This window comes from Oncorhynchus tshawytscha, linkage group LG07, assembly GCF_018296145.1.
Source record: "Oncorhynchus tshawytscha isolate Ot180627B linkage group LG07, Otsh_v2.0, whole genome shotgun sequence".
NCBI classification, from domain to species: domain Eukaryota; kingdom Metazoa; phylum Chordata; class Actinopteri; order Salmoniformes; family Salmonidae; genus Oncorhynchus; species Oncorhynchus tshawytscha.
The window spans coordinates 31,037,434-31,065,139 of record NC_056435.1 but is presented as its reverse complement, the minus strand read 5'-3'; the positions used below and the strand labels follow the sequence as shown (position 1 = coordinate 31,065,139).

Sequence of the window (27,706 nt, the reverse complement as noted above, 5' to 3'; positions counted from 1 at the left end):
TTCCAGTTCTCTGCTGCCAATGACTGGAACGAACTACAAAAATCTCTGAAACTGGAAACACTTATCTCCCTCACTAGCTTTAAGCACCAACTGTCAGAGCAGCTCACAGATTACTGCACCTGTACATAGCCCACCTATAATTTAGCCCAAACAACTACCTCTTTCATTACTGTATTTAACTTATTTATTTATTTAGCTCCTTTGCACCCCATTATTTTTATTTCTAATTTGCACATTCTTCCATTGCAAATCTACTATTCCAGTGTTTTACTTGCTATATTGTATTTACTTTGCCACCATGGCCTTTTTTTTGCCTTTACCTCCCTTATCTCACCTCATTTGCTCACTTCGTATATAGACTTGTTTCTACTGTATTATTGACTGTATGTTTGTTTTACTCCATGTGTAACTCTGTGTCGTTGTATGTGTCGAACTGCTTTGCTTTATCTTGGCCAGGTCGCAATTGTAAATGAGAACTTGTTCTCAACTTGCCTACCTGGTTAAATAAAGGTGAAATAAAAAATAGAATAAAATAACCCCTGGCTTGTCAAGCAGAATTCAGAGTTGGGTTGTACAACATGCAAAAAGGTAGGGAGTTTGGGTCTAGAAACGACTGGAGAGGTTAAAGTAGCAAAAGAGTGGGTGGAATGTACGGTAATTTAACATCACATGCCATAGGCGTAAACAAACAACAAAAAGCCCTCAGAAAAAAAGTTTTTTTAAACATGCCCGAACCAAGGCACATTTGGTGGCAGCAAGCCTTTTAGACAAGGTTAAAGAGGACACCCAGGTTAACACTCAAAATGAAAAAATATACTCTTACAGCCAGTCTTCCGGACAGCCGTAGGAGGCTAAACATCACAGCCACAGGCCCGCTCATGGCTTTGTGCAAGAAATTGACTCTCATGAGTTAAATGGACTTGACATGGTGAGAGTCAATGTGGGAGGTTTTGGAAACTAAGGTAGGATTTTTTTCTTTACAAACTTGTTCTGTACTGTGAAGGTAATTTGAATATGTGCTTCACATAGGCAGGATGCCTATATATTCTCATGTGTGTGTTCTGCTGCAGCCGACATTGATTTATTTTATTTGAAGTTATATTCCAATATTGTGATTTGTTCTACTGCTACATTGAGGTCTTACAATATGAAATGTGTGTCTTGTAAGCTTCACAGCTGAGTATGTGTGTATATGCATATGGCATTTTTTCCCCCAGTGTCGTCTAAAAATGTTGCTGTACAATCATGTCTAGAAAATCAGACTAAGAAATTCGGACTTGTGTAAGCCTCGCAAATATACTAAAGTATGTGTGCATGCTGCAGTAACGTCTAAAATGCTTTGAATTAAATCAGCACCTTGTAGAGTGCTGTCTGTTTCCCCACCATGGATAGCCTACTTGGCTGTTTACCCTGTCTGCCACGCTGCTATGTTGTTTGACAAAATGTATTTCTCATCGTGTTCTGGTACCTCAGAGCCCCCCAGGATAACCCCCCTCTTCTCGCGCTCACTGTGTTCCGGGACCTCCCGATTTGACAAATTAAGCACTGTCTGTAGGTGCTACAAAGCAAACATTGGCGTCATCTGGAACTTCACCGCTTGCTCTGTAATATCAGTAGCATTTTGATTTCATTAACACATTTCTTACATTCATTCATGAATATAGAAAAATATAAACATGCATATTGAAAATATACATTTGTTTTTTATTTGACAATTTTTTATATACAATGGGGAGAACAAGTATTTGATACACTGCCGATTCTGCAGGTTTTCCAACTTACAAAGCATGTAGAGGTCTAACTTTTTATCATAGGTACACTTCAACTGTGAGAGACAGAATCTAAACAAAAATCCAGAAAATCACATTGTATGATTTTTAAGTAATTAATTTGCATTTTATTCCATGACATAAGTATTTGATCACCTACCAACCAGTAAGAATTCCAGCTCTCACAGACCTTAGTTTTTCTTTAAGAGGCCCTCCTGTTCTCCACTCATTACCTGTATAAAAGACACCTGTCCACACACTCAATCAAACAGACTCCAACCTCTCCACAATGGCCAAGACCAGAGAGCTGTGTAAGGACGTCAGAGATAAAATTGTAGACCTGCACAAGGTTGGGATGGGCTATAGGACAATAGGCAAGCAGCTTGGTGAGAAGGCAACAACTGTTGGCGCAATTATTAGAAAATGGAAGAAGTTCAAGATGACGGTCAATCACCCTCGGTCTGGGGCTCCATGCAAGATCTCACCTCGTGGGGCATCAATGATCATGAGTAAGGTAAGGGATCAGCACAGAACTACACGGCAGGACCTGGTCAATGACCTGAAGAGAGCTGGGACCACAGTCTCAAAGAAAACCATTAGTAACACACTACGCCGTCATGGATTAAAATCCTGCAGCTCATGTAAGGTCCCCCTGCTCAAGCCAGCGCATGTCCAGGCCCGTCTGAAGTTTGCCAATGACCATCTGGATGAACTAGAGGAGGAAGGGGAGAAGTTCATGTGGTCTGATGAGCCAAAAATAGAGCTTTTTGGTCTAAACTCCACTCGCCGGGTTTGGAGGAAGAAGAAGGATGAGTACAACCCCAAGAACACCATCCCAACCGTGAAGCATGGAGGTGGAAACATCATTCTTGGAGATGCTTTTCTGCACAGGGGACAGGACGACTGCACCGTATTGAGGGGAGGATGGATGGGGCCGTGTATCGCGAGATCTTGGCCAACAACCTCCTTCCCTCAGTAAGAGCATTGAAGATGGGTCGTGGCTGGGTTTTCCAGCATGACAATGACCCGAAACACACAGCCAGGGTAACTAAGGAGTGGCTCCGTAAGAAGCATCTCAAGGTCCTGGAGTGGCCTAGCCAGTCTCCAGACCTGAACCCAATAGAAAATCTTTGGAGGGAGCTGAAAGTCCTTATTGCCCAGTGACAGCACCGAAACCTGAAGGATCTGGAGAAGGTCTGTATGGAGGAGTGGGCCAAAATCCCTGCTGCAGTGTGTGTAAACCTGGTCAAGAACTACAGGAAACGTATGATCTCTGTAATTGCAAACAAAGGCTTCTGTACCAAATATTAAGTTCTGCTTTTCTGATGTATCAAATACTTATGTCATGCAATAAAATGCAAATAAATTACTTAAAAATCATACAATGTGATTTTCTGGATTTTTGTTATAGATTCCATCTCTCACAGTTAAAGTGTACCTATGATAAAAATTACAGACGTCTACATGCTTTGTAAGTAGGAAAATCTGCAAAATCGGCAGTGTATCAAATACTTGTTCTCCTCACTGTATATATTGTAGACCATAATATACTCTGCAGGCAATTCAAAGTTCCCGAGTGGGATCTCTGCTACTTCTAGAGTTATAATCCCGTTTGTAAGCATTAAAAGCAGAGTGAATGTTAAAATGGATTCAAAATGGTTGCGTTTGCTGGTAATTTCCAGGATGTGCAATGATGCAAGTAAAAGGTAATCCAGTGATTGGATTGGTTACATTGCCTACTATGCCATTTTCTCTGTATATAATTTATCATAACTCTAACAGTATCAGAGATCTCACTCTGGAACTTTGAAATTCCATAACGGTAAAGCCAAAATGCAAAAAATATGCCAACTTTGATTCATTATTTCTCATTTTTGCTTTTAGATACATATGTCAAATATATGTCAACAATTCTTCCTAAATCATGGTCTTTTTTTGTCCTGGTTTCATGAGGAATCACCCAAAACCTTCATTAAATAGCCTAAATATTTCACCGGAGAAACCACACTATACACAAGCTGCTTTCACCCTCAAGCCATTTGATGAGTCATTCTCAAAACAAAATGGAAAATTCCTGGATTAACGTTGTTTTTTTTTCGCCCCACAAAGACCGCCTTGCTGAGATATGATTATGGGACATTTAAACCAATCCCACATTACTCAGACTTTCGTTGCTCTAATCTCACCAAGCACCATTGAGAATTGGCAAACTATCCAGTTTTCAGTTACTCTTATTGACTGAATCCAAACTAAACACCAGATTGCCCAATCTCAAAGGCATTTCAGGGCAGGCAATATACAAATGGTCCCGGTATCTATACTACCACAGATGCTGAGAGATTGCAGTGGCTCTGGTTGATTACAAACAAAACAAAAAATGTCATAGACAGCTGTTTAGCTGAGAGCACTATATCTAAACTCTATGTGCTGCACTGGGATAAATTAGTTCATTTCAACGCTGTAAAAAAAAAGTAGGGTTTCTCTCTCATTCTCATATCCAACACTCAAAGATGTGTGTGGGGGTAACGCCTGATGGTTGCAGACGTTTACAGTTCTGTGAACCAGTGCAATCAACAGATTTCAGTCAGGGCCGTGCACACACACACTCAGCCCCTTCTAGCCCTGCACACACTGGGATCATGTCTTGTTGACATGACTAAGCAGCTCGGCTTTGTTCATCTCTTTTTTCCACATGTCTCGTAGGTTCTGTAGGATAGTGCCAATCTCCTTGCCAGAGGTGATGCCAATCTTCCTCAAGTCGTGCTTACTCGCGGGGAAGCGAGGAGTGGACCATCTGCTCATCTCTGCCAGTAACTTGTCCTCGCCCTAGTACTTAAGCAGCTGACACACTTTACTTTGAGCATCCACCTCTCAACTCTGCAAACAATATACATAAAATGATCTACTAGACCATGTGCTGCTGTCAGGTTAGGCCATTCATGGCAAACTCATTTCCAAAAGGACACCATCTTGACAGTCATAAAATTCTAAATATAGTTAGTATCATTACATCAACTCATTTTGTTATGCAATGGCTGTGCTTACATCTATGATATAGTCAGTGTAGGGCTTCATGCTGTCTGAATCGTCCTGCGATTTATGGCGGTCTCGTCTGTGTTTGACCAGGAAGTAATGGGCTTGGGAGAATGGTCCTTCACATGCTGCCAGACCTGCTTCATCTCCTCCAAGTCGCCCTCTGCAGGTAAACCTGGGAATAAAAGCATAACTCTTACACAACTATAATTATGGGACTATCTAAAAAAAAATGCTCTAGCTGAGAACATTTCTAGTGATCTGTCACCATGAGGACCTAAACACAGTGCTTTGAGGTTTGCTTTACGTAATTGGTTGCATGACTCCTACATGCATACTTTAGGGTTTAGTTTGGACTTAGTAAGACTCATTGTAAAACTGGATAGTTTGCCAATTCTCAATGGTGCTTGGTGAGATTAGAGCAATGAAAGGATAATGATTAATGTGGGATTGGTTTAACTGCTCCATAATCATATCTCAGAAAGGTGGTCTTCTTTGACCAATGTATGGGGAGAAAGGTGGTCTCCCCACACCAATGTATGGGGAGAAAAAAAAAGTTAATCCAGATATTTTCTATTTTGTTTTGAGAATGACTCATCAAATGGCTTTAGGTTGAAAGCAGCTTGTGTTGCGTGTTTTCTCCGATTGAACATTTAGGCTATTTAATATCACTCAATTAATACTTGCTAGCACTGCCTTGAAATTGTTAAACTTAGGTCAAACGTTTCGGGTAGCATTCCACAAGCTTCCCACAATAAGTTAGGTGAATTTTGGCCCATTCGTCCTGACAGAGCTGGTGTAACTGAGTCAGGTTTGTAGGCCTCCATGCTCGCACACACTTTTTCAGTTCTGTCCACAAATTTTCTATAGGATTGAGGTCATGGCTTTGTGATGGCCACTCCAATACCTTGACTTTGTTGTCCTTAAGCTATTTTGAACAACTTTGGAAGTATTCTTGGTGTCATTGTCCATTTGGAAGACCCATTTGAGACCAAGCTTTAACTGATGTCTTGAGATGTTGCCTCAATATATCCACATCATTTTCCTGCCTCATGATGCCATCTATGATGCCCTCCTGCAGCAAAGCACCCCCCACAACATGATTTTGCCACCCCCGTGCTTCACGGTTGGGATGGTATTCTTCGACTTGCAAGCCTCCCCCTTTTTCCTCCAAAAATAACGATGGTCATTATGGCCAAACAGTTCTATTTTTGTGTCATCAGACCAGAGGACATTTCTCCAAAAAGTACAATCTTTGTCCCCATGTGCATTTGCAAACTGTAGTCTGCCTTTTTTTATGGTGGTTTTGGAGCAGTGGCTTCTTCTTTGCTGAGCGACCTTTCAGGTTATGTCGATATAGGACTCGTTTTACTGTGGATATAGATACTTTTGTACCTGCTTCCTCCAGAATCTTCACAAGGTCCTTTGCTGTTGTTCTGATAATAAATTTCACTTTTTGCACCAAAGTACGTTCATCTCTAGGAGACAGAACGCGTCTCCTTCCTGAGCGGTATGACGGCTGCGTGGTCCCATGGTGTTTATACTTGAGTACTGTTGTTTGTACAGATGAACGTGGTACCTTCAGGCATTTGGAAATTGCTCCTAAGGATGAACCAGACATGTGGAGGTCTCCAATTTTTTTCTGAGGTCTTGGCTGATTTCTTTTGATTTTCCCATGATGTCAAGCAAAGAGGCACTGCGTTTGAAGGTAGGCCTTGAAATACATCCACAGGTACACCTCTTATTGACTCAAATGATGTCAATTAGCCCATCAGAAGCTTCTAAAGCCATGACATCATTTTCTGTAATTTTCCAAACTTTTTAAAGGCACAGTCAACTTAGTGTATGCAAACGTCTAACCCACTGGATATGTGATACAGTGAATTAAGTGAAATAATCTGTCTGTAAACAATTGTTGGAAAAATTACTTGTGTCATGCACAAAGTAGATGTCCTAACCGACTTGCCAAAACTATAGTTTGTTAACAAAAAAATGTAGAGTGGTTGAAAAAACGAGTTTTAACGACGCCAACATAAGTGTATGTAAACTTCAGATTTCAACTGTATGTGGTGCCAAACTGGATCAGAACATCTACTGCTTTCTCAGCCAGGCAGGAGACCGCTTCCTGCTGTAGATGAGCAACACAGAACTGTGTCAGTGTGTTTGCCTCAAAAAGCATCTTGCTTCAATCAGTTTACTCTAGTTCAGAATAAAAATTAACTGCATTTTAACAGCAATACTTCCAACCTAGACTTGTTTTCAACAATAATTTCTACAGCGAAATGTACAGTAAGCCTGAATTTTTATCTTCATCTGTACTGTTTCTTAGGGTTGCACTATCAGTAGCTAGCTAGGTTGCTTTGGCTAATGTTAGTTATTAGCTGTGTAACGTCACAAGGCCAGGGGATTGTTTAAAAGATGATCTCACATCTACTACTATTGGAGATAGTACTCCCTTATTTCTGCTTACAGTATCATCATCACCTGTTATAAAATGACAACAATGCCTTGTTGGCTGACTTACTTTCCACTGTCGAAGCACTGTTTCCTGAAGCACTGTTTCCTGAAGCATTCTGCCCTGTTCTGAAAGAACTCCCTGTGTTTACCGTCATGTTGTGCCTGGATGTTTGGTCAGGACGTGTCATTTTATTAATTTGTTCATTTTGAGAGACTCATTACTAAACACATCCCCACACAAAACACATTGTGGGTGCTCCTCGTTATTTCTCAAAGTTTGTATGAAAGAGCAGCATGTGGGTCGCGGAGTGAACTTCAAGAAAACTGCAGAAAAAAGATCCGGTAAACTGCAAAGCACACAGGCATCTTCCCCCTTACCTCTCCCACTCGCGCAGCTGTCAAACTGAGCAGAGACCGCTGCTAAGCAGGGAGCGCACTGAACCGAGAGCGCAGTTGCACTTGGCCAAATCAATTCCAGTAATTAATGAAATATTATACATTAACTTCGCGACCCTCCATTAACAGGTCCGCAAACCAAACTTTCAGAAACGCTTATATAGAATCCAATCTAACCCCGTTTGGACAGAAATCAAACCAGACATGTTTTTTGATTTTCTAATGTCAAGTTTGACATTAACGCCAGAAGAGGTGAATATATATATATACTATAAACACACCTAAAAACATGGAGAGGTCTCTACGGCGAGGTCTCTACGTCTTTCTGCCAGTCTGTAAGTGAACATCCACCTGCAGTGTGGTCACCTCAAAGTTCTCATTGTGAAGCTAGAGATGAAAAGACAAATGTGTTTTAAAGGCATACACACCTCCTGTACAGCATAATTTGCACTACAATGACTGTAGTGTTAAAGTAATTATTCCCGTCATGGCAAAATCATAGTGTAAAAAGAAAGGTCGCTAGTGAAAGGCAACATCACTTTCTTTTACAACAGCAGTCTTACATCCTGTATCTTTAATTGGATTGTAAAAGCAGGGAATATTTGTGTATAGCTGGTCGAACTTCATAGTAATCTTGAGATGCGCTTACTCGGGCAGTGATGGTCCCATGCTTCTCCCCTTTATTGTTGATCCTCCTGATCTCTGCAGTCTGGAACGTGCTCTACATATCCTCTGGTGTTGCCATGGTCACAAGTCCACATCCTCTGGCCGTTTCCCAGACAAGAGGTCCCGCACTGCACCCCCTGCTATCCTCAGCTCAAACTTGTACTTCTCAAAGAGCTCTATGGAGAAAGACAGACATGCCTAAATACATAAGTTGATAAGATCTATACTGTTGACATGCATTGGCCCCTGCATCACCCAATTATAATTACAAAAAAGTAGACACACTGATTAATACATTCGGATCCAAACCTGCTTCTCAAGTCCTGGCCTCATCACTAATTAGAGAATAAAAAAACTACTTGAGAGGATCAACTTCTGAACAGTGCTATGAATGAATTTGCATGCCACAGACCTTGAAAGGCAGTTATGAATATCTAGACTTTGATCCAGATAAATTGGTTGGTAGCTAGCTAAGTAAAGGTTTATGAGAATGTGATAGAGTAGACCTGGCTTCTGCTCTCACCTGCTATTCCATTCAGTCCATCACTGAATAAGGACTGTACCTCTGTAGTCTTCAGCTGCATGGTAAGGAGACTTCTGAAACTCGAAGTGAGACGAACTCTGCTAATCACCACAGGATTCAGGATTCTCCCCCACATCTAGATGATGTTGAGCAGCGGGACTGTTAGCTATAGCTAGCTGTGGTTAGCTAGCTATGATGTGCAGTGGCAATGAATGAACTAACGTTAGTGGTGGTTGCAACACACATTCTGCTAATGTTAGATAACCCTAGTGACCAAGCAACTACCGTAGACAATTCATTACAGCTAGTAGTAAATCTGGTAAAGTATACTTATATCGTCATGCAGTTGGGTATAAATTTCATGTGAACTGACCAACAAAATATAAAGAATTTCACTACTTTGGGAGTCTTAGAAACATTTCCATACTATGCTTATTCAACAGCAGGAAGTGTGCTTTCACAACAAGAGCTCGCTGACCAATGAGAGTGCGTTTCGTCGTAAAAAAAAGGGCGGGGTAAAGTAGAATAACGTGAGATGTCACGCAAACATTTGCATGAACTGTTACTTTGTTGTACACTTTTGCGTTCTCGGTCTGTTACTTTGTTACGACTATTGGGCAGTCTCTACCTAAGCCTAACATTTTCCCCAAACTAAATACTTAATGTCATAATTCCACTTGTCAGCTAATTTTGACTGCGCTATACACAGATTAACAGAGACTGGAAATATATGGTTGATGACGCTTACATTGATTCATTAGATCACTCTGAAATATATCAAACTTCATCAGAGAGATTAGTGTTGCGCAGTGTGCCGAAACTTTTACAGTACTAGAACATGAAAAACGGTTCGGTACTATAGTTTGTGTACTTTCGTTACTTCTGTCAAATGTGTTCACGTCATCTACTGATTGGGAGAGGATCAAGTATGTTGGTGCGTTCAAGATTACTGGAAAGTCTGAAAAATATGAGGTCGTGATGTCAGTGATCTTCAGGTCAGAAAGTCCCGAGTTGGAATTCCGAGTTGGATGACCGTTCAAAACGATTTTTCCCAGTTGGAGTTCCCCCCCCCCCCGAGTTTACAGTTGTCTTGAACGCAGTGAAGTCGGAATTTAGAGATTTCTGAGTTCCCAGTTGTTTTGAAAGTGGCATGTCTATCAGTGCAGCAAATGCCCCCTTGTATTATAGTGTGAGAGCACCATACCTGCTCCACTGATGCCTCGTTCAAAACAACGTGCTACTTATATACAAATGATGCTGAATAGTACAATAAAATAAGTCCCAAATAATAAATCCCAAATGGAAGGGAAATAGATTATATTCCCATGAAATCAGCCAAAACAAGCTCAATAAATCAATGCATGCACACACTCATATTAAATATTAATTAAACTGTATTATGAATTGGCCTAGGCTACATCTTTATTTTCCCAGTTTATCAATGTACTAGAGATATACCATTCAAATAAATGATTACCATTATGTTGTTATGTAGTTTGATTGGCAAAAAACAAAGTCAAATCGAGGATATTTAAAAAAATATATATTCATGTTTTATTTTTATGTTTAACTCACATAATATAATTTAAGCATATGCATTAAGGTGTCTAATAGAATACGCGTGGGAAAAAAAACACATTTAGACATTAATAAATGCATTCCTATACCTTCCTAAATATTTGTTTACGCCGGTGGGGTAGTGCCAAGATGGAGGCGAGTTGGCTTCAAAATAGTGCCTAGAATGTCATCTAGTGTGTATATAAATAATTGGTTTATATACATCATTGGTTGACTGGTTGGTTTGAAAGCTATCGCGAGAAATGGAAGGGGTATTTTTTTTAATGATATTTGAGCGTAATCTTCCTTTTGTTGTAACCAGACGCACGTTCTGCAGCCTACAACAAGCATATTAATTATATTTCATAGTCTTCATACAGTAGCAAAATGGCTAAGGTAGAACTCACACCGCTGAGAGCCTGGGACGATTTCTTCCCAGGTTCTGACCGATTTGCTAAACCAGACGTGAGAGATCTACCTAAATGGAACAACAGGGTTGTCAACAACTTGCTTTACTATCAGACGAACTATTTGGCGATGGCTGTCATGGTTTTCCTTATTGTGGGGTAAGTAGCATGAGACGCTTTCCACAAATTGTATCGACAACATAAAATATCTGGAAATCTGCTTTACTGTAGGCCACCATTGCCTAGTCTATTCATCTATGTTAACTCTGGCCATCACCATAACTGTTGTGTTGACGTCTATAAAAGCTGCAATCTGGGATTCGTTTTTGAGCAAAATGACAGCCCCGCCACTTGTTTTGGTATAGAGGCCTACATTATTGGTGCTTCTTGTTTTTTTGTTGTGAACAATAGAGTACATGTTGGGTTATGATAGGGTAAAACAGTTGCGCTAAAAGCTGAGGCATACATTCTTAAAGAATAATTTTCAATGGGTAGCCTATGACCAATGAACATATTCCCATATCCAAGATTGTACTTTTAACTGATGCCAGCCTGAAATTAAAGTGTTGGGTATCATTTGCGAATTTTGGGGGCAGAGAGACTCACTTTAATGTCTAATCATAGGAGCTTTCTGCCATGTTAATTGCTACCAAAGCATATGTTGGCATTTTGTAATTTCTTACAATTCATCTGAATGAGCTTTCTCCTTCTATTGCCATGTCTGAAGGATTGGCAGCATGATACGACTAATGCCAAGGGAGACCGAGTGCATGATTGGTAAAACAAAGTCTCCAGACCTATTTTGGGCATAGAGGATGTGGGCACGCTTCACAGGTTGAGAGACTTGTCTTGCATCCCCCTGAAACTCGACTTGCAACGTCTTATTGCAAATGTAGTTAAGCTTTTCTCTTATGATGTTCACATTTGATTTCACAATAATTTTAGAAAATTAATATAAAGGCCTTGCAAGTGTCTCATTTCTTCATTTGTTTCTAAAGTTCCTCAGATTTATGACATTGTCATTTCACAAATGGTGGAACATGACAGTGCATTACTAACACTTGATCACAAAAAAATGACTTAAGAGGAAGAGTTTCCACTTCAGAAATGTGGAGTTAGGGTTTCTAAAAATAGTCATCTTTTGGCTAGACCTACTTGATTATGACACACTGTTGCTATGGTGGTCAGCTACTAGGCCCCTAATCCCTGCTCACTCATCAGCTGCTGTTCTAGATAACAGGAATATGAGATGAATAGAGCACAGAGAGTAAGCTGTCCTTAATCAAATAAATAAAAATAACTGTGGGTTGGGGAAAGCTCACCATTGGAGTCTGAAGATGTAACGTCAGAGCGTCATATGATCTAAAACAACACTCTAGAATAAAGTCTGAGACAAACTATTGGAAATTCTAACATCCTTAACATAGCCTGTGAAGCAATGTCAAAACTACTTGCTGTTTAAAAGTTCCTCTCATCCTTCATCAGGCCATTTCTTTTGCCAGTTCTAGTAAATGTCACTGCTTTGTAATCTCTTGATGATGTAGATTCACGTCAGTAACACATCACCATAATCTTTGACATTGCTCTTATTGTGATTATGAGTTAATAATGTTTTGTAGAAATACACATTTTCATTAGAAAAATTGGAAGTCATGTTGATGTATTGACAGTCTTTCACCACTAGATGGTATCACTGACTACAATGTATGAAAGATCAACTGTTCCACACTGTTCCAGCCAGTGTATGATCCTACCCCTTCAGTATGTTGTAATTCTCCCTGCAGGTTCCTGAACCCTATGGAGATGTTCATGGGCATGGCGGTGGTGTCATTGGTCTTCCTGGGCTCAGTGTGGGCTGGAGAGAATAAGGCCATGATCAAGGACTTTAAGCGGCAGAACCCCACATTGTTTGTCATGGCAGTGATGCTTGCCAGCTACTTCCTCATGTCTCTCTTCGATGGCGTCATGGTCTTTATATTTGGGATCACGTTTCCTCTTCTCTGTACGTTTTTTTGTTTGTATTAATTGTTTCTTTTAGCCTACACTTCATTATGTCATCACATTAGTTCTAGGCAGAGAGGTGTCGTGCACATTTAAGAATATTAATCTGCATCTATTTCTTTGGATTTCAGTGATCTTTGCACATGCCTCATTTCGCCTTCGCAACATGAAGAATAAACTGGAGAATAAAATGGAGGGGGCGGGGCTAAAGAAGTCACCAATAGGTATTCTACTGGATGCACTGGGCCAGCAGGAAGAGAGTCTGCAAAAGATCCAAGAATTCTTGGAAGGAAAACTAAAGGAAGGATGAGAACTCCACACAGACGCCACAGTCCCTGTGTTGCCGTAGGTCCCCTATCAGCCTCCCTGGCCTCTGACCGGATGGGAAAGGATTATTTTGCACACCCCCTTTTAACGTGCAGTCTCATTGCATGCAGTCAATGTTGAATGGGAATGATTGTAATACATCTCAGCTTGTTTGAAGACTTCAGCTAGAAACCGTATTGCCTATTGCACATGCAAGTGTATGTGTGTCTAGACTAGAGAACATGTGTTGAAAACACAAGCGTTAAGTTTAACCTCAGGGTATTTGTTATTCCACCCAAAACTTGTCAGAGCACTTTTTTTTTTAAAGTAGTGATGTCTGCATCTCAATAGTTCACATGTGAGTCTTCCCCGTTGAATGGATTTGTGTGTGTAGTTGGGCAAGTGTTTCCAAATCCTGTATGCAATATTTATACAACTTGTTTATATTTTGTGACTTTTGTAAATATAAGGAGTGAAAATATTGTGGCGTTAAAAGCAAAACTGTGACCGGACTGATTGAGGTCACTTGGTTTGAAAAATAAACAGAACTAGGTTTATTGTTCCATAGATAAATTCACAATTTATCTCGCAAATTAAGCAGTAGGGAATTAGCTTTTTAAAGTGCTGTGCATTCTCCCTTTTATTGATGCAAACATTGCAATGTGAAAATGCTGATTTGTGGAGAGTAGACCTTTACTTTGCTACTAAGTTGTACTACCTTTCTTATTGCTCTCTTTCCTCAGAAGATCTGGAGGTATTTAATCTATGTTTAATTATTTTCAGTTAAGAGAAACAACTGACCGGCTTGGCTATGAAGGAGAAATTGTGAAATCACTGTAAATTATTAGTTGTGAATTTTTGTTTTCAACAAGTGTTAAATAAATACAGTACCAGTCACGTTTGGACACACCCACTCATTCAAGGGGACACACCCACTATTTTCTACATTGTAGAATAATAGTGAAGACATCAAAACTATGAAATAACACAATCATGTAGTAACCAAAAAAGTGTTAAATCAAAAAATAGTTTAGATTTTTCAAAGTAGCCACCCTTTGCCTTGCTGACGGATTTGCACATTCTTCGCATTCTCTCAACCAGCTACACCTGGAATGCTTTTCCAACAGTCTTGAAGGAGTTCCAACATATGCTGAGCACTTGTTGGCTGCTTTTCCTTCACTCTGCGGTCCAACTCATCCCAAACCATCTCATTTGGGTTGAGGTCGGGTGATTGTGGAGGCCAGGTCATCTGATGCAGCACTCCATCATTCTCCTTGGTCAAATAGCCCTTACAGAGCCTGGAGGTGTGTTTTGTGTCATTGTCCTGTTGAAAAACAAATGATAGTCCCACTAAGTGCAAATCAGATGGGATGGTGTATCGCTGCAGAATGCTGTGGTTGCCATGCTGGTTAAGTGTGCCTTGAATTCTAAATAAATCACGAGTGTCACCAGCAAAGCACCATCCTCCATGCTTTACGGTGGGAATCACACATGCGGAGATCATCCGTTCACCTACACTACGTCTCACAAAGACACGGCGGTTGGAATCAAAAATCTCACATTTGGACTCATCAGACTAATGGACAGATTTCCACCGTTCTAATGTCCATTGCTTGGGTTCCTTGGCCCAAGCAAGTCTCTTCTTATTGGTGTCTTTTAGTTGTGGCTTCTTTGCAGCAATTCGACCATGAAGGCCTGATTCACGTAGTCTCCTCTGAACAGTTGATGTTGAGAAATGTCTGTTACTTGAACTCTGTGAAGAATTTATTTAGGCTGTAATCTGAGGCTGGTAACTCTAATGAATTTATCCTCTTTTCTGGATTGACTGACCTTCATGTTTTAAAGTAATGGTGGACTGTCATTTGTCTTTGCTTATTTGAGCTGTTCTTGCCATAATATGGACTTGGTCTGTTACCAAATAGGGCTGTCTTCTGTATACCACCCCTACCTTGTCACAACACAACTGATTGGCTTAAACGCATTGGAAGAAAATAAAATTCCACAAATTAACAAGGCACACCTGTTGATTGAAACGCATTCCAGGTGACTACCTCGAAGCTGGTTGACAGAATGCCAAGAGTGTGCGACGCTGTCATCAAGGCAAAGGGTGGCTACTTTGAAGAATCTCAAATGTAAAATATATATATATATATTTAACACTTTTTTTGCTTACTACATGATTCCATGTGTGTTATTTTATAGTTTATGTCTTCACTATTATTCTACAATGTACAAAATATTACAAATAAAGAAACCCTTGAATGAGTAGGTGACTCCAAACTTTTGACTAGTACTGAATATGTTTCAAGTAGGAAACCATAGTTCCTGTGCCCATGAACGCCAAGGTAACCTGTCCAAATCGCCCCATAGCACTCACATCTGTAGCCATTAAATGCTTAGGGTGTTTTTTTCTCACTGAATTCAAAGGTTTATTTAATAACAACATGGGACAAAAAGTAACCTGACATTCTACGCTAATAAAAGGACCAAACAAAAGAAACAAGACAATTGTGTCCCAATAAACTATATGAGAGATATTCAATATTGTGAATTTCATAATCAAATGACCTTTGAACAAGCGTTTGATTTAGAACTTCAAAGGAATGTGGGATCCTAACGTATGTCCCATCAGCATTCACTCAGCGCCTCACCCTGTTTTATCTCCACAGTACCTCCAGGGTGATGGATGGCCTAACTTTTACCTTCTCTCCACTTGTCCCAATGCTAATCAATAGGCTGCAGTAGATTATAGTGAAGAGCGGAATACTGCACAGTCAGTGACAGAGTGGATTCATCTGCAGTCACTCAACGCCAAACTTTCTCTGGATTGCTGTTGTCAGCTACTTCGACCTCTCATAGGCGCACATTGGAAATTCATTTCAAATCACAGTGATCATTCTATTGCATTTACAAGCCTGGGAGAGAAAGTTTTATGATTTACATAACGGTGTCTTTTTTAAGGGTGTGTGCGTGAGAGAGATGGAGAGAGAGAAAGATCGACAGCAGGAACTGATGGCCTGGGTGTACTCGGGTGCAGTGTTTTAAGTGTGAGTGGTAGAGAGTTCAGCTGCAAGGCCTTATCGGTCCTCTCGGAGAACTGCACAAGTGTGATTTATGTCTCCTCCTGCGCCACTTTTCCTTCATGCGGACGACATTGAGCAACCTGGGAGCACACAAACGAGCACACAAGCCCAAGCGGCAGTAAACTCAAGTCTCAGAGCAGAGAACACGGTGGAGGCCCTTGTTCTCTCTCTCCCTTCCAGCTTTTGTGCTGATTTACACAAACATGTCTGTTGTGCGAAGCAGCTCGTCCAACAGGCATGTGTTTGGTGTATTGCCTCCTGATCTGAACAGATGTTTAGTGTGAGGCTTTAAGAACATACGTGTTACTCTGGCAAGGAGCCTGGTGAGGAAACATCCTTTGTGCTGCCGAGACTCTCCCCAAAACACACGCATCTTTGCTGTAGTGTGTATGTTTGGAATATTTTGAACAGGGATTCAAAAAAGTGTTTCCTAACTAGCCATTACTGGCAGACCATGACCAGTGTAACCCTCCCTATCAGGCTTTTTAACTTTGCTGTGTGAATGCATTTGACCACAGTTTGCTGACACAGCACATGTAGTTTTGTATTTAGCATTCTTTCGGGCTGTTGTGTTCTCATGTGCTGTTATGGGTTTGGGGATGACAACATCTGTCTCTTGTTTTTGTTGCAACAAGTCAGTCACTGGGCATGAAATGGAGTAATTCAGCATAATGCAACATTCATGAAGTCAGGTCAACACAGTCAGCTGGCTGTGCCTTAATCCATCATGCCATCAGAACCCTGTATCAGTCGGTCATATCCCGCATGAGACCACTTTAATCTGCAGTGCTATGAGACATCTACCCATTATTACTGTTTCCTCATGATCTCACAAACAATAACCCCCCAGTTTAGGTGCAGAACACTGATCCAGCTAACCCCTCAACTACAGGTCAGGAATATTGCTCCCTGAACAGAAGTAAGACCTGCTGCCCTGAGGCGTGATGACCAATTATCATCCGGATTGACAGCTGCTTTACCCTGAGCAGGGTAAGCAGCAGGCAGGGTCTAGCTAGCCACATGTCTGCACTTGACATCAGGGGAGTGTCTTTGTGGTCTATCGACACACACAGGAGCCCATTGTTTATGTAGTCTTGTGTCAGCTGGAACAGCCATCGTCCAGGGAGGAGGTGGAGAGACACTGGGGAAGACAGCTGTTGTCCAGGGAGGAGGTGGAGAGACACTGGGGAAGACAGCTGTTGTCCAGGGAGGAGGTGGAGAGACACTGGGGAAGACAGCTGTTGTCCAGGGAGGAGGTGGAGAGACACTGGGGAAGACAGCTGTTGTCCAGGGAGGAGGTGGAGAGAGACTGGGGAAGACAGCTGCAGAAGTATGTCTCTCTCACGCTCTGCCTCGGGTAAACTCAAGGACCTGGAACCCTCCGAACCCTCCCCAGAGTTCAGTGGCGTTAAGAGCCATAACACTTCAAGGAGGGATACACAATGCAAGCTGGTGAACTGTAGCCCCAATAGTAGGGTCAACAGTGGTGGAATGGTAGTAGGATATACTTGAAGTGCTGAGAAATGTGTGCCGGCTGGCTGGGGAGGGAGGAAAGAGGTGAAGGGTCACATTCTGCTCCATGGATGAGTTGAGGCGCCATGTTCCGGAAACACACTCGCACTACATGGACAGAGTTTTGACTAGTAAGTGAAGTGAAATGTTGCAAAATGTAGATAGAAATCTAATGAATAGAGCAGACTCCTTTCCCTATTCAGCATGACCATTATATCTGTACTGCATTTCTTTTTGAATGTTCTTCAATGTTGTACCCTTGTGAACAGGCCCAGGTTTAGAGCAGTTTACTCTAGCTTGTAATTCATGGGAAGGGCAGTGGGTGTCAGCCTTTAAACAAACTGGTTTGTCTGGTTTACAACTTATGCAGACACATAACCAGCTTGACTACACAGTGGTCAGAAAATGGAGCCCGAGCACCCTAATTGAGTCTTAAATTCTGAGGCTAGCAACAGTTGTTTACAGCTATGACAGGTTATACTCGTCACATTTCACCCCAATAAGTTGCCACAAGCAAGTGCAGGGGGATAGATATACACCGAGCGTACAAAACATTAAGGACACCTGCTCTTTCCGTGACAGACTGACCAGGTGAATCCAGATGAAAGCTATGATCCCTTATTGATGTGACTTGTTAAATCAGCTTCAAAATCAGTGTAGATGAAGGGGAGGAGACAGTTTAAAGATTTGTAAGCCTTGTGACAATTGAGACATGGAGTACGTGTGCCATTCAGAGGGTGTATAATACTGTGACATAAGTGTAAGAGCCGTTTGAAAAGACTGCCTGAGATTTCTGTCTGTTTTGGTGGAATGGCGTTATGGCCTGCCTGGTGACCTCACCAGGTGGTACATTAGTTACAAGGCCAATAAGAAAGAGTTCCAAACCTCTCTGCCAATAACAGTTTTTGGTTTTCCACTCCCCACTCAGACCACGCCCAGGCAGTCTGAGGAAATTTCTTACATGAGAAATTGCTCTTTGACAAAGTTATGTTTCTTTTTGACCATTTTAATTAAACAGAATCACAGTAAGGTACTTAATTGTTACCCAGAAATTATTTGATATAAAACAGATGCATTGGAACTTTAAAAAAAGTCATATTATTGTCCTGAGCTCTAAATTCATAATTTTAAGTTAAAAAAAGCATTGTACTTTCTTTACGGTAAAACCCAATGAACTAATTACCCTGGCTGAACGTAGACAATTTAATTTAAGTGCTTGATTAAATGGATCTGGATTTAAATCCTCTTTTACTGAATCAGTTACTGGAGATATGTTCTTTTCAGGTATAACAGTGTTTCTCATGACACATTAATAGCAACCATTTTAGAGAGTAAAACACAAATGAACTGAGGATATAGTTCAAAATGTATGTTTTAATTCAAATGCATTTCAATTATACAAATAACTAAGAACCAGCTTAATATTTGATTGTTTACTATATATTACATGCTTCTTAAAATACCAAAAGAAAATGCTCTAAAAACAGACAGAACCGTACAATGTATTTACATTATCAACAGGTACATACAAATTCCTTCTTGAGGAATGGAGAGCACCAGTCCAGTCCAGCATGGGATGCAGTAAGCATAAAAAAAATTACAAAAATGAATTTTGTATCGACAAAATAAAGCCCTGTAATAGACTTAGTATTAACATCACAGTCATTGATAAAGTGTTAACGTGGTCTTTGACGGTATAAAAGCCGACACGTTAGACTGAAGCGTTTGGAAGTAAAGATGATCAAATTGCTGAGAATGAGCGAGGTCCAAATGCTTGTAAATGGCTGGTGCAAAAAGACTGACCAACAAAGAATAGCCAAGTGCTGTACATACCTACGAATAACGCTACCATAGAATGGGCTCTGGAAACTGGTAGACTGGAGAATGTTTCAGCAGGTTGCCATTGGTTGGCATCCTTACACTCAAAATCCAATTTCCATCCTTAAATTTCAACATGTCATTGTTTGAAAGATCCTTCATTGTAATGGTGAGCATACCGCTTCCCCATATATTGGTCACGCAGGACAAGTCATGTTCACTGTCCTCCATCCTCCTACTGTCATCCCAGACCCTCAAACTAATCCAACCAGCCACAGCACCAAGTGCAACTCCATGCGCAACACACACACAGAATCTAGCAATACAGAACATTCAGATCAGGTGACCGTGTTGTAATTCTGCTTTCAGAAACTATGACTGTATGCAGATAGACCTACTTTGGCAATTCCGTGTAGGAGAAGTCAAATCAGCTGTACATCGACTTTAGGTCCTTCCCAGTGTGAATTCCATAGTGTTGTTATTTGATTCTTTGGGTCCCTTCTTCCATCCAGAAAAACAGTTAAGTGCAGTCCAAAGCACATGAAAGTGTCACAAAGTGGAAGTTGAGACCGTTCATGATGGGTCTGACCGCTAGACTATAGTTCCAGGTTTGGAGGAGCCTTCATGCCAGTAAAGTCGCTGGTCGTCTGGATCCAAGCTGCAGTTTGTTTGGCTGCCGATGAATGGATCGGTTTGGCTGCCGATGAATGGATCGGTTTGGCTGCCGATGACTGGATCGGTTTGGCTGCCGATGAATGGATCGGTTTGGCTGCCGATGAATGGATCGGTTTGGCTGCCGATGAATGGATCGGTTTGGCTGCCGATGAATGGATCGGTTTGGCTGCCGATGAATGGATCGGTTTGGCTGCCGATGAATGGATCGGTTTGGCTGCCGATGAATGGATCGGTTTGGCTGCCGATGAATGGATCGGTTTGGCTGCCGATGAATGGATCGGTTTGGCTGCCGATGAATGGATCGGTTTGGCTGCCGATGAATGGATCGGTTTGGCTGCCGATGAATGGATCGGTTTGGCTGTCAATGAATGGATCGGTTTGGCTGCTGATGAATGGATCGGTTTGGTTCACATCTACATAGGATCTGCAACACATACAGGATACAAACAGGTTAGGCTAAAAATAAACAAAGCTGGTAACACAATCCAAGCAAATAGACATTTCTCACTGGTGGAAAGTTATTTGAATAATTTAACTCTGGGATATTGATTGGTTGGGATACAGTGCTAGAGAAATGAAAAATGGACAATTCTATGCCGGGTTTGAAAATGCCAAAATGTGTGTGTGTTTGACCCAGGATTAAACTTTTCTCACACCTAAAAACAAAAGCAGATGCACAGAACAACACGCATGAAACACAGAGCATTCAGATATCCGACAGGCAGGGTCACATTTTCTTCCACATATACCACCACTTCCAGAGCTGCACCACCACCACCACCAACAGTGGACACCACCACGAGTAAAGAGTAGAAGAACTGCCACGTACAAAATGAGTCCCCACCAACACCATAGCATCTTTATGGGTAGTTTGTTCTCTCTCACCCTTTCTTTAGTGCGGTGCCTTTGATTAGGCGGTTTCATTTCGCTGGTCAAAACTCAGTACCATGATAGGCACCAGCGTCATACATCTCTAATGACCCCGGAGCCCATGCTGGCCCCGGCTCCAGTCTACCACAGCGCCTCCACTCATACTCTGCTGGGGGACATCTGTGCACGAGAGGGTCAAGGGTGAGTGATAGCAATAACAGAGAGGGAGGAGGCAGCTTAAGTGGTGTATGTGTGCCTTTGCAGACCCCATAAGAGAAATGTGACCGCTGGATGACAATTGGAACTAGTATGGCAGCTGAAAGAGATGGCAGGCGTAGACAACAATTCTAAAAGCCATGCAGTTACCAAAGAGCGAGAGAGACAGAGAGAGAGATGGCTCAAAAACAGCTTTGATACTCATTGAAAAAGAGAAGTCCAAGGTACAGACCAGGACGTTTTTAGCTCACTTAAAAAATAAAAACAAGCAAGCAATGAGGTCACACTGAGGACAGACTGATAAGCAAAACCACAGACAGGCCTGGTAGCTGGTTACTTACTACTATCATGGGCTACACTTAGCAAAGGAGACTTTACTAAGTATCTGGCTTCTGGAGCTGCTGCATGGGGACTAGAGCCCTGGCCTACCAGCCCTGTGCTCAGCCGGAGCCCACAGCGAGGGGAGGAGGAAGAGAAGGGGGAGGGGAGGAGGGAGGAAGTGCTGGCAGGGACAGAGCCACAGCATCTCTGGCCATCAGGGCTGTACCAGGAACGCTTAGAGTGCTGGGAGGAGGAGGAAGAGGAGCCGTATCTATGAAGAGAGCGGTCCAGTGGACAGTTAAAGCAAGAGAGGAACCACCATTCGTAATCCCAGTAAGAGGAAGAGCTGACCATTGGCTGCACAGACAGACGCTATATGCTATAATCCAATCCAAGCAGTCATGCTAATTGGCTTGTGACTGAGGGAGCACCAACTATCAAAGGGTATTTGTAAACGTCTGGGACATATCGTGGTCAAGTAAGGGAGCCTAATGTCGGCCACAATGGTGTGTGACTGATAAACCAAATGGAAGCTTAATTTTTTCCAGCAAGCATCCATTCAACATAATGACACAGTATTGATTCTTAGGGCCATGGGTTAAGTATCTAATTAGGTAAGAAGCTGAAATGGGGCCAGGAGCTCACCTGCTGTAGGCGGGGTGGTGAGCTGTGCCGTAATGTGCTGTGCCATAGGAGGGGTAATGCTGCTGCACCGGCACGTCGTACTCTACCATACCGCCACGCAGGTGACCGGGCCGGCCTCCTGCTGTAGAGGACTGATGAGACGAGACTGGAACAGAAACGGGAAGAAAGTAGCGTCAGAACAGGATGACATAGCTCTGAGATATAGAGCGCTAACGAGTGACTGAACGTTAGCGTTTGTCGACATGCTCGAACGCAGAGTTGGGCGTTTTGCGACGCTCATACAAGTGAAACCAAATAATTGCCTTTGACTAACAGACTGGATGCGAGTGATGTGAGAGGAGAGACTTTGACATGCTGTCTGTACCTGAGGAGTAGGGCATGGTCTGGTAGCCAAGGCTCTGCTGGGAACCCCTCTGATTGTAGTCATAGGCCTGTGGCTGCTTGTGGCTTGCATTGCGGTGATACCAGCCTCTCAGGTGCTCCTCCACCAGCGCCTTCTGGATGTTCCTGGTCACGTGTTCCGTCCTGGGCGGAGCATGGCGGTTCCTGGGCGGCCTCAGCGTGGCGTAGGGGTTCTGGGCCATACTGTCCGTCTCGTCGTCACCATAGCGACTGCTGTACGCATCATGTCTGTGGTAGGCCGGCGCGGCGTTGTAGGAGGGGTGGATGTTGTAATGACCCTCCAACTCGTTGTGGTACATGTAGACGCCGTTAGAGTAGGGCTCTGGCTCTGGGTAGCTGGGGTAGCCCGTCACGTAGTAGGCCGTGGTGGTGGGTCGCGGTGCCCGTGGGGGCTGGTATGTGTTGTAGCGGGCGTCAGTCTGTGCCAGGTTGGGCATGCTGCCCGAGTTGGCATAGACGTTGCTCTTCCTGCCCCGCCGCCGGTCCCTGGGGCGGTGGGTATGGTTCCCGGGCGCCGAGTACTCCACGCTGGACTGGCTGGTGTAGGATGAGCCGTCGTCCAGGAACTCCGTGCTGTTGCTGCGGCGTGCCAAGACGGACGCGGGCGCCGGGGGCACGGTCTCGACCAGGAACTGAGACTGGGACTCCAGACTGCCACTCCGCTGGCGGAAATGCTGAGGGCCGTCCTCCGACCTGGGAATAAACACCATTAGAATAGGATCCTCGGTCCTTTTCATATCAAATAAATATGGAAAACTATGTTACGTCGGGTTACAATACGTTGTACAGAGAACAACACTAGACAGGAGGTTAGTCTAATTGGGGCTCATGGCTGGTGCCGAGACAGATGTGGTGAACATCAGGAGGCAGCTGTGTATGCGAGGCGTGTAATGGGACATGGACGCCTGGCCTACCTGATCTGGGTACTGCTGTAGGCATTGCGGGTGAGGAGTGGAGTCGGAGGCATGCTGCGTGCATCACGTGGCTGTCTGGAGGCAGGCTTGTAAGGGCTGATGTGGCTCGATAAGGTGTCCGCGTGATTGTAGTGGAACGGTTCCCGGACTTCACCATCATGTAATCTGAAGCACATAAGAACAATGCTTTTTCACAGACTTGACGTCCTCAGGGTGAAGCTTTTATCGTGGTGACAGAACCTCTGCGTCTCTACTCAAAACAGAAAAACGTGCCGCGGTTTCAGTCAAAACCTTCCCCTGGGTGACAGTCATTTCAGAGCTCATTAATCTTTCTCTTCATGGAACAGTAAACAAATAACATTACAAAAATGGTAGCTGTATGAAACCTACATGAACCACTGAATTCTGCTCTCCTCTCCCAACAGCACATCATCCATGTAATTTGGTAAATGTTCACACAGTGAGCGAATACATTCAAATTCTGAACGTTTCCGGTCCCAGACTGCTTTTTCCCCCCTCCTTGGGATTGTGGTCTGTTCCTTAGCAGGCAGACACATGCTTACTGCAGTCTATTTTTAAAAGTGGAGCGCGTTTGGGCTGATAAGAGGAGATTGTGGTGGGCAGTAGGAGAGGCGGCGGCGGCTGGTAGGAATGCAGGCGGCCCTCCCTAGTTCTCCTGTACAGGTTTATACTGGCTGCTGCTATGGTTCTCCGGGCCCCAAGAATAACTGAAACACTGAGACTGGATAACAAAACAACCCAGAGCCAGTAGAGCTGAAGCCACTAGCCAGGCCCGTGCCAAGTGTGCCTACCTGCTGTTGGTGCCGAGGTCCTGGAGCTGGTTGTGAGCTGAGGCCCGTCGATCAGACTGGTAGTGGAGACTGAGGGTGTCTGAGTGGTGGGGCCGGGGAGAGTACTGCACCGAGCGGGACCGTTGCCTCTGGTCTCCCAGATCCTCGTCTTAAACACACAGGGGAAGGAATTGTCATTGTCATGGTCTGCTAAGAGCTATGGGGGATGATACAGAGATTTAGCTAATGTATGCATGCATGTATTTATGAATGAATGATATAACCTCCGCAGCACTCACCATCGTCCAGAGTAAGGCTGTCGGACAGAGAGCTGAGTTCGGCGGGGTTCACATCATCTGAGAAAAGGGGAGAGACTAAGCCTTTAGACGTGCTTGTTTTGGGCTTTTCATTAGAAGCCATTAAATAAACAAAACCACATCTGATAAAAATCCATCGCCTTAAGTCTAGTTCATTTCCGGCTAATACAGACAAGGTGCTTCTGGCAGGAATTCTGATCTCTTTGACTCCTCTGTAAGCTACACTCAATATAAACCATGTTATCACTGTGACAGTTTGTGATGTCTGCCAGCTGATATGGCATGGTGTAGGCTACCTGCTATGATTATTGATGCTCTCTGGGTGGGCTTCTTGCCCATCTTGACCCTGTATTCGTTGATCTCGTCCTCAATCTCATGCAGCTTCCTGATGGCGTCTAGGCAGTTCCTCCTCCTCTTCTTCTTCACTGTCTTACAGAGCTCAGCCTCGTTGGCCAGTTTCTTCGCCGCCTCCGCGATCTTCTGCTGCAGGGCAAACCTGCTCTCCAGGTTCCTCAGGTGGGGATCCTGCCGGACAACACACAGCACAAACTGAATTTTACACACAGACGTGCAGAACGAAGTCTAAATATATGATTACAACATTTCACTACAATGTCAATCAAGCCTAAGATTTATTAGCAAACATTGTTATGACAGCCAGCACTGCTCCCATCCTGTGACTGCCACACTAACCGCGTCATAGGGGAAGAGGTCGTCCAGTTTGAAGGCTGTCCCCATGCGCCGACGGACCACGGGGGGCTTCTCGCCCGAGGCTAGAGGGTACTCTTTAGGCAGACTGCCTGTCAGCTCCTGGAGGAACAAAACAACAAAAACAGAACAAATCAGCTGGGATATAATCTACTTGAAATCAGGACCTTGAGAATGCTAAAGATGCTTACAGCTTCTCGCAGGCAAATCTTCTTGAGCTCCTCCAGTTTCTGAGTCAGAGAGTCCTGCAGATCCTGCTGTTTCTTCTTCAGGTCTGCAACCTTCTTCTTCTGTTCCTCACTCACCTCGGAGTCTGCTGATCCTGCAACAGGCAGGCATTATATTTAGACCACGATGACCACTAATTTCATCGAATCTAATCCATCACTTGTCTTAAATGGGAGCCAATAAGACAGATAGGTCCATCCAGCGTAGTTGGATTGTTAAGCTTATTGTCGACCTGCTGAGATGAGGGATCCGTTGCTGGCCATGATGAGCTGGTCTTTACTCTCTAAGCTGGACAGCTTACTGATCCTGGGCGCTCTGATCTCGGTCAGGTCCATGGTGATATCATTCAAACTTCTCGCTGTGGCAACTTTGGACTGGAGAGAGAGAGAGACAAGGAGAGAAGATAAAGTCAGTATTTCATCTTAATGATTGTGCCGTGCGATGAGAGACCCGTTTGCATGCTTCTGTTTAGGCTAGGAGCGGAGCTCGGTCTCTCTGTCATTAATCAGCCTCAGCACTATTCCGGGATGAGCACTGGTAGAAGCCCCATCTGCTTCTGGAAGGCAAAAAAACATTGACTGCAGCCACACGCGCACTCATTCACCCCCTCGGAGCAAATCTCATCGCTCACACTCAACTTGGAAACAGCAGCAGAGCACAACAACCTACTAAAATATGCACAATCTAAACAAACACATCCAAAAAGGCCCTTCAGTTGATTCATCAAATAAAACAACAAAGCAACTCAGCATTACTTCAAGAATCCCCATAGCCAAGCTTGGGCTAGTCTAACAATAGTACAACACACATAAGATACTGGGGCAGAGACATGTTAGCAACTGGGAGGAGTTAAAAGGTAAAGACAAGCCAGATGTGCATGGTGGAGTGGAGAGATGGTGTGTGGAGATAGATCCGAAAGCGTGGCGAGGGTGATGAGGCCTTGAGATAAGGCTAGGAACAGCATAGAGCCTCCAGATGCAGGGGGTAGTGAAGAGAAGACACTCACTTTGCTCTGCTTCCTGTCCAAATAGAACCGGTGCTGACTGATGGCCATCACCCAGATGGTTTTAATCAGAGAGTGGCTGGCATACCACGAGTGGATGACCGATCCAGTCTGCCCGAATGTACGCCTGGACACTGTCCTTCTGTGGATTAACGGAGACAGATAAGACACACACAGTTTTAAAATCACTCATGTTACTGCTAAGGAGTAATTTCATCTCTTTAATCCAGACCGGGAATACATGGATCTCACGTGTGGATACACTTTTAATAACATGGTATGATGGGTGCTGGTATCAGAATCATACACAAATCAGGGATTACAAAAACAATTGCTCCCATAAACTCACTCAACATCCCAAATTAAATCTCATGACTGGTTCCGTAATTCAATACATTCATGGCGGAGAGATCGAGCAACATTAGGTCAGTTTTGCACCAGTGACTGTTTAATTACAGCCAAGCTGGCTAGTAGCACCATGTCCCGAGAACACAGACTGCAGCAGTCCTTTAAAACAGGAAGGAAGGCCTTCATTTGTGACTAGCAGGTTGTTGTATTGGAGAAGAGAGAGCTCAGTAACAAGGCTCTGAAAAGGGCTAGAGGCAGCAAACAGACAACTAAGGCTTCGGATACCAGTTGTAATGTTTCCGAAAGGCTAGTATTGGAATATAAGGAGTGATTTCTGGGTCTAGTCCAGTAGGCACAAAACGTTTTGAGGCGCTTCAGCAACCTGTCCAATAACATTTTGTTGCCATGTCAGGCCCAACAGAACACGACCAAGGATCGATCGATGTATCCAGTATCAGTTCTCACCTGTGAGGGTCGTTCACCTCAACTGCAAATTTCTTCTCACGGAAATACAAATTATCGAGCTGCTTCCACTGAAACAACTGCAGACAGAGGGAGAAAACAGGACACACAACTTAGTACATAGTATACGGGACCATGCCTTGTTTGAGTGAGTGCAGACCTACAAAGAGACGTGGTTTGATACATCTCTGCATGAAAACAAACATTTACATCAAACTGCTTGAGGCGTCCAATGTGTGTACCCATCAAAACACAAAGAAAACGCCACAAGCATGGAA

General features: G+C 43.3%; 2 protein-coding genes and 1 pseudogene across 7 annotated transcripts in view; 1 reads left to right on the top strand and 2 right to left on the bottom strand.

The window, feature by feature from the left end:
- Positions 1–3,230: 3,230 nt before the first annotated feature.
- LOC112254356 lies at positions 3,231–9,298 on the bottom strand (annotated as a pseudogene).
- A 1,347-nt stretch (positions 9,299–10,645) lies between these two features.
- LOC112254355 (PRA1 family protein 3) lies at positions 10,646–14,012 on the top strand. The gene is made up of 3 exons (XM_024426844.2): positions 10,646–10,967; positions 12,593–12,810; positions 12,941–14,012. Exons 1-3 carry the CDS (start codon positions 10,789–10,791, stop codon positions 13,117–13,119), a joined length of 576 nt encoding a protein of 191 aa, XP_024282612.1. The 5' UTR covers positions 10,646–10,788; the 3' UTR covers positions 13,120–14,012.
- A 5,052-nt stretch (positions 14,013–19,064) lies between these two features.
- Positions 19,065–27,706, bottom strand: part of frmd4ba (FERM domain containing 4Ba) — a 63,707-nt gene continuing 55,065 nt past the window's right edge. For 2 of the 6 annotated variants that reach the window (XM_024426842.2, XM_024426838.2), the window contains exons 12-23: positions 27,432–27,508; positions 26,622–26,760; positions 25,848–25,989; positions 25,579–25,709; positions 25,373–25,489; positions 24,976–25,204; positions 24,662–24,718; positions 24,384–24,531; positions 23,572–23,736; positions 22,620–23,350; positions 22,256–22,400; positions 19,065–20,627 (exon numbers count right to left, since the gene is read on the bottom strand). In XM_024426842.2, the coding sequence (XP_024282610.2) occupies positions 20,120–20,627; positions 22,256–22,400; positions 22,620–23,350; positions 23,572–23,736; positions 24,384–24,531; positions 24,662–24,718; positions 24,976–25,204; positions 25,373–25,489; positions 25,579–25,709; positions 25,848–25,989; positions 26,622–26,760; positions 27,432–27,508 (2,589 nt within the window). In that variant the 3' untranslated portion in view covers positions 19,065–20,119. Of the gene's footprint in view, positions 20,628–21,088; positions 21,254–21,630; positions 21,882–22,255; positions 22,401–22,619; positions 23,351–23,571; positions 23,737–24,383; positions 24,532–24,661; positions 24,719–24,975; positions 25,205–25,372; positions 25,490–25,578; positions 25,710–25,847; positions 25,990–26,621; positions 26,761–27,431; positions 27,509–27,706 lie in introns of all 6 variants that reach the window. The other 4 variants (XR_006083724.1, XM_024426841.2, XM_024426843.2 and 1 more) reach the window with 4 other exon arrangements.

Bases quoted from the DNA above. Each gene is read 5' to 3' on its own strand.
- LOC112254355 (XM_024426844.2), top strand. From the start codon at position 10,789: ATGGCTAAGGTAGAACTCACACCGCTGAGAGCCTGGGACGATTTCTTC. The intron at 10,968-12,592 runs GTAAGTAGCATG...TTCTCCCTGCAG, and splicing joins ATGGTTTTCCTTATTGTGGG to GTTCCTGAACCCTATGGAGA. The intron at 12,811-12,940 runs GTACGTTTTTTT...TTTGGATTTCAG, and splicing joins GATCACGTTTCCTCTTCTCT to TGATCTTTGCACATGCCTCA.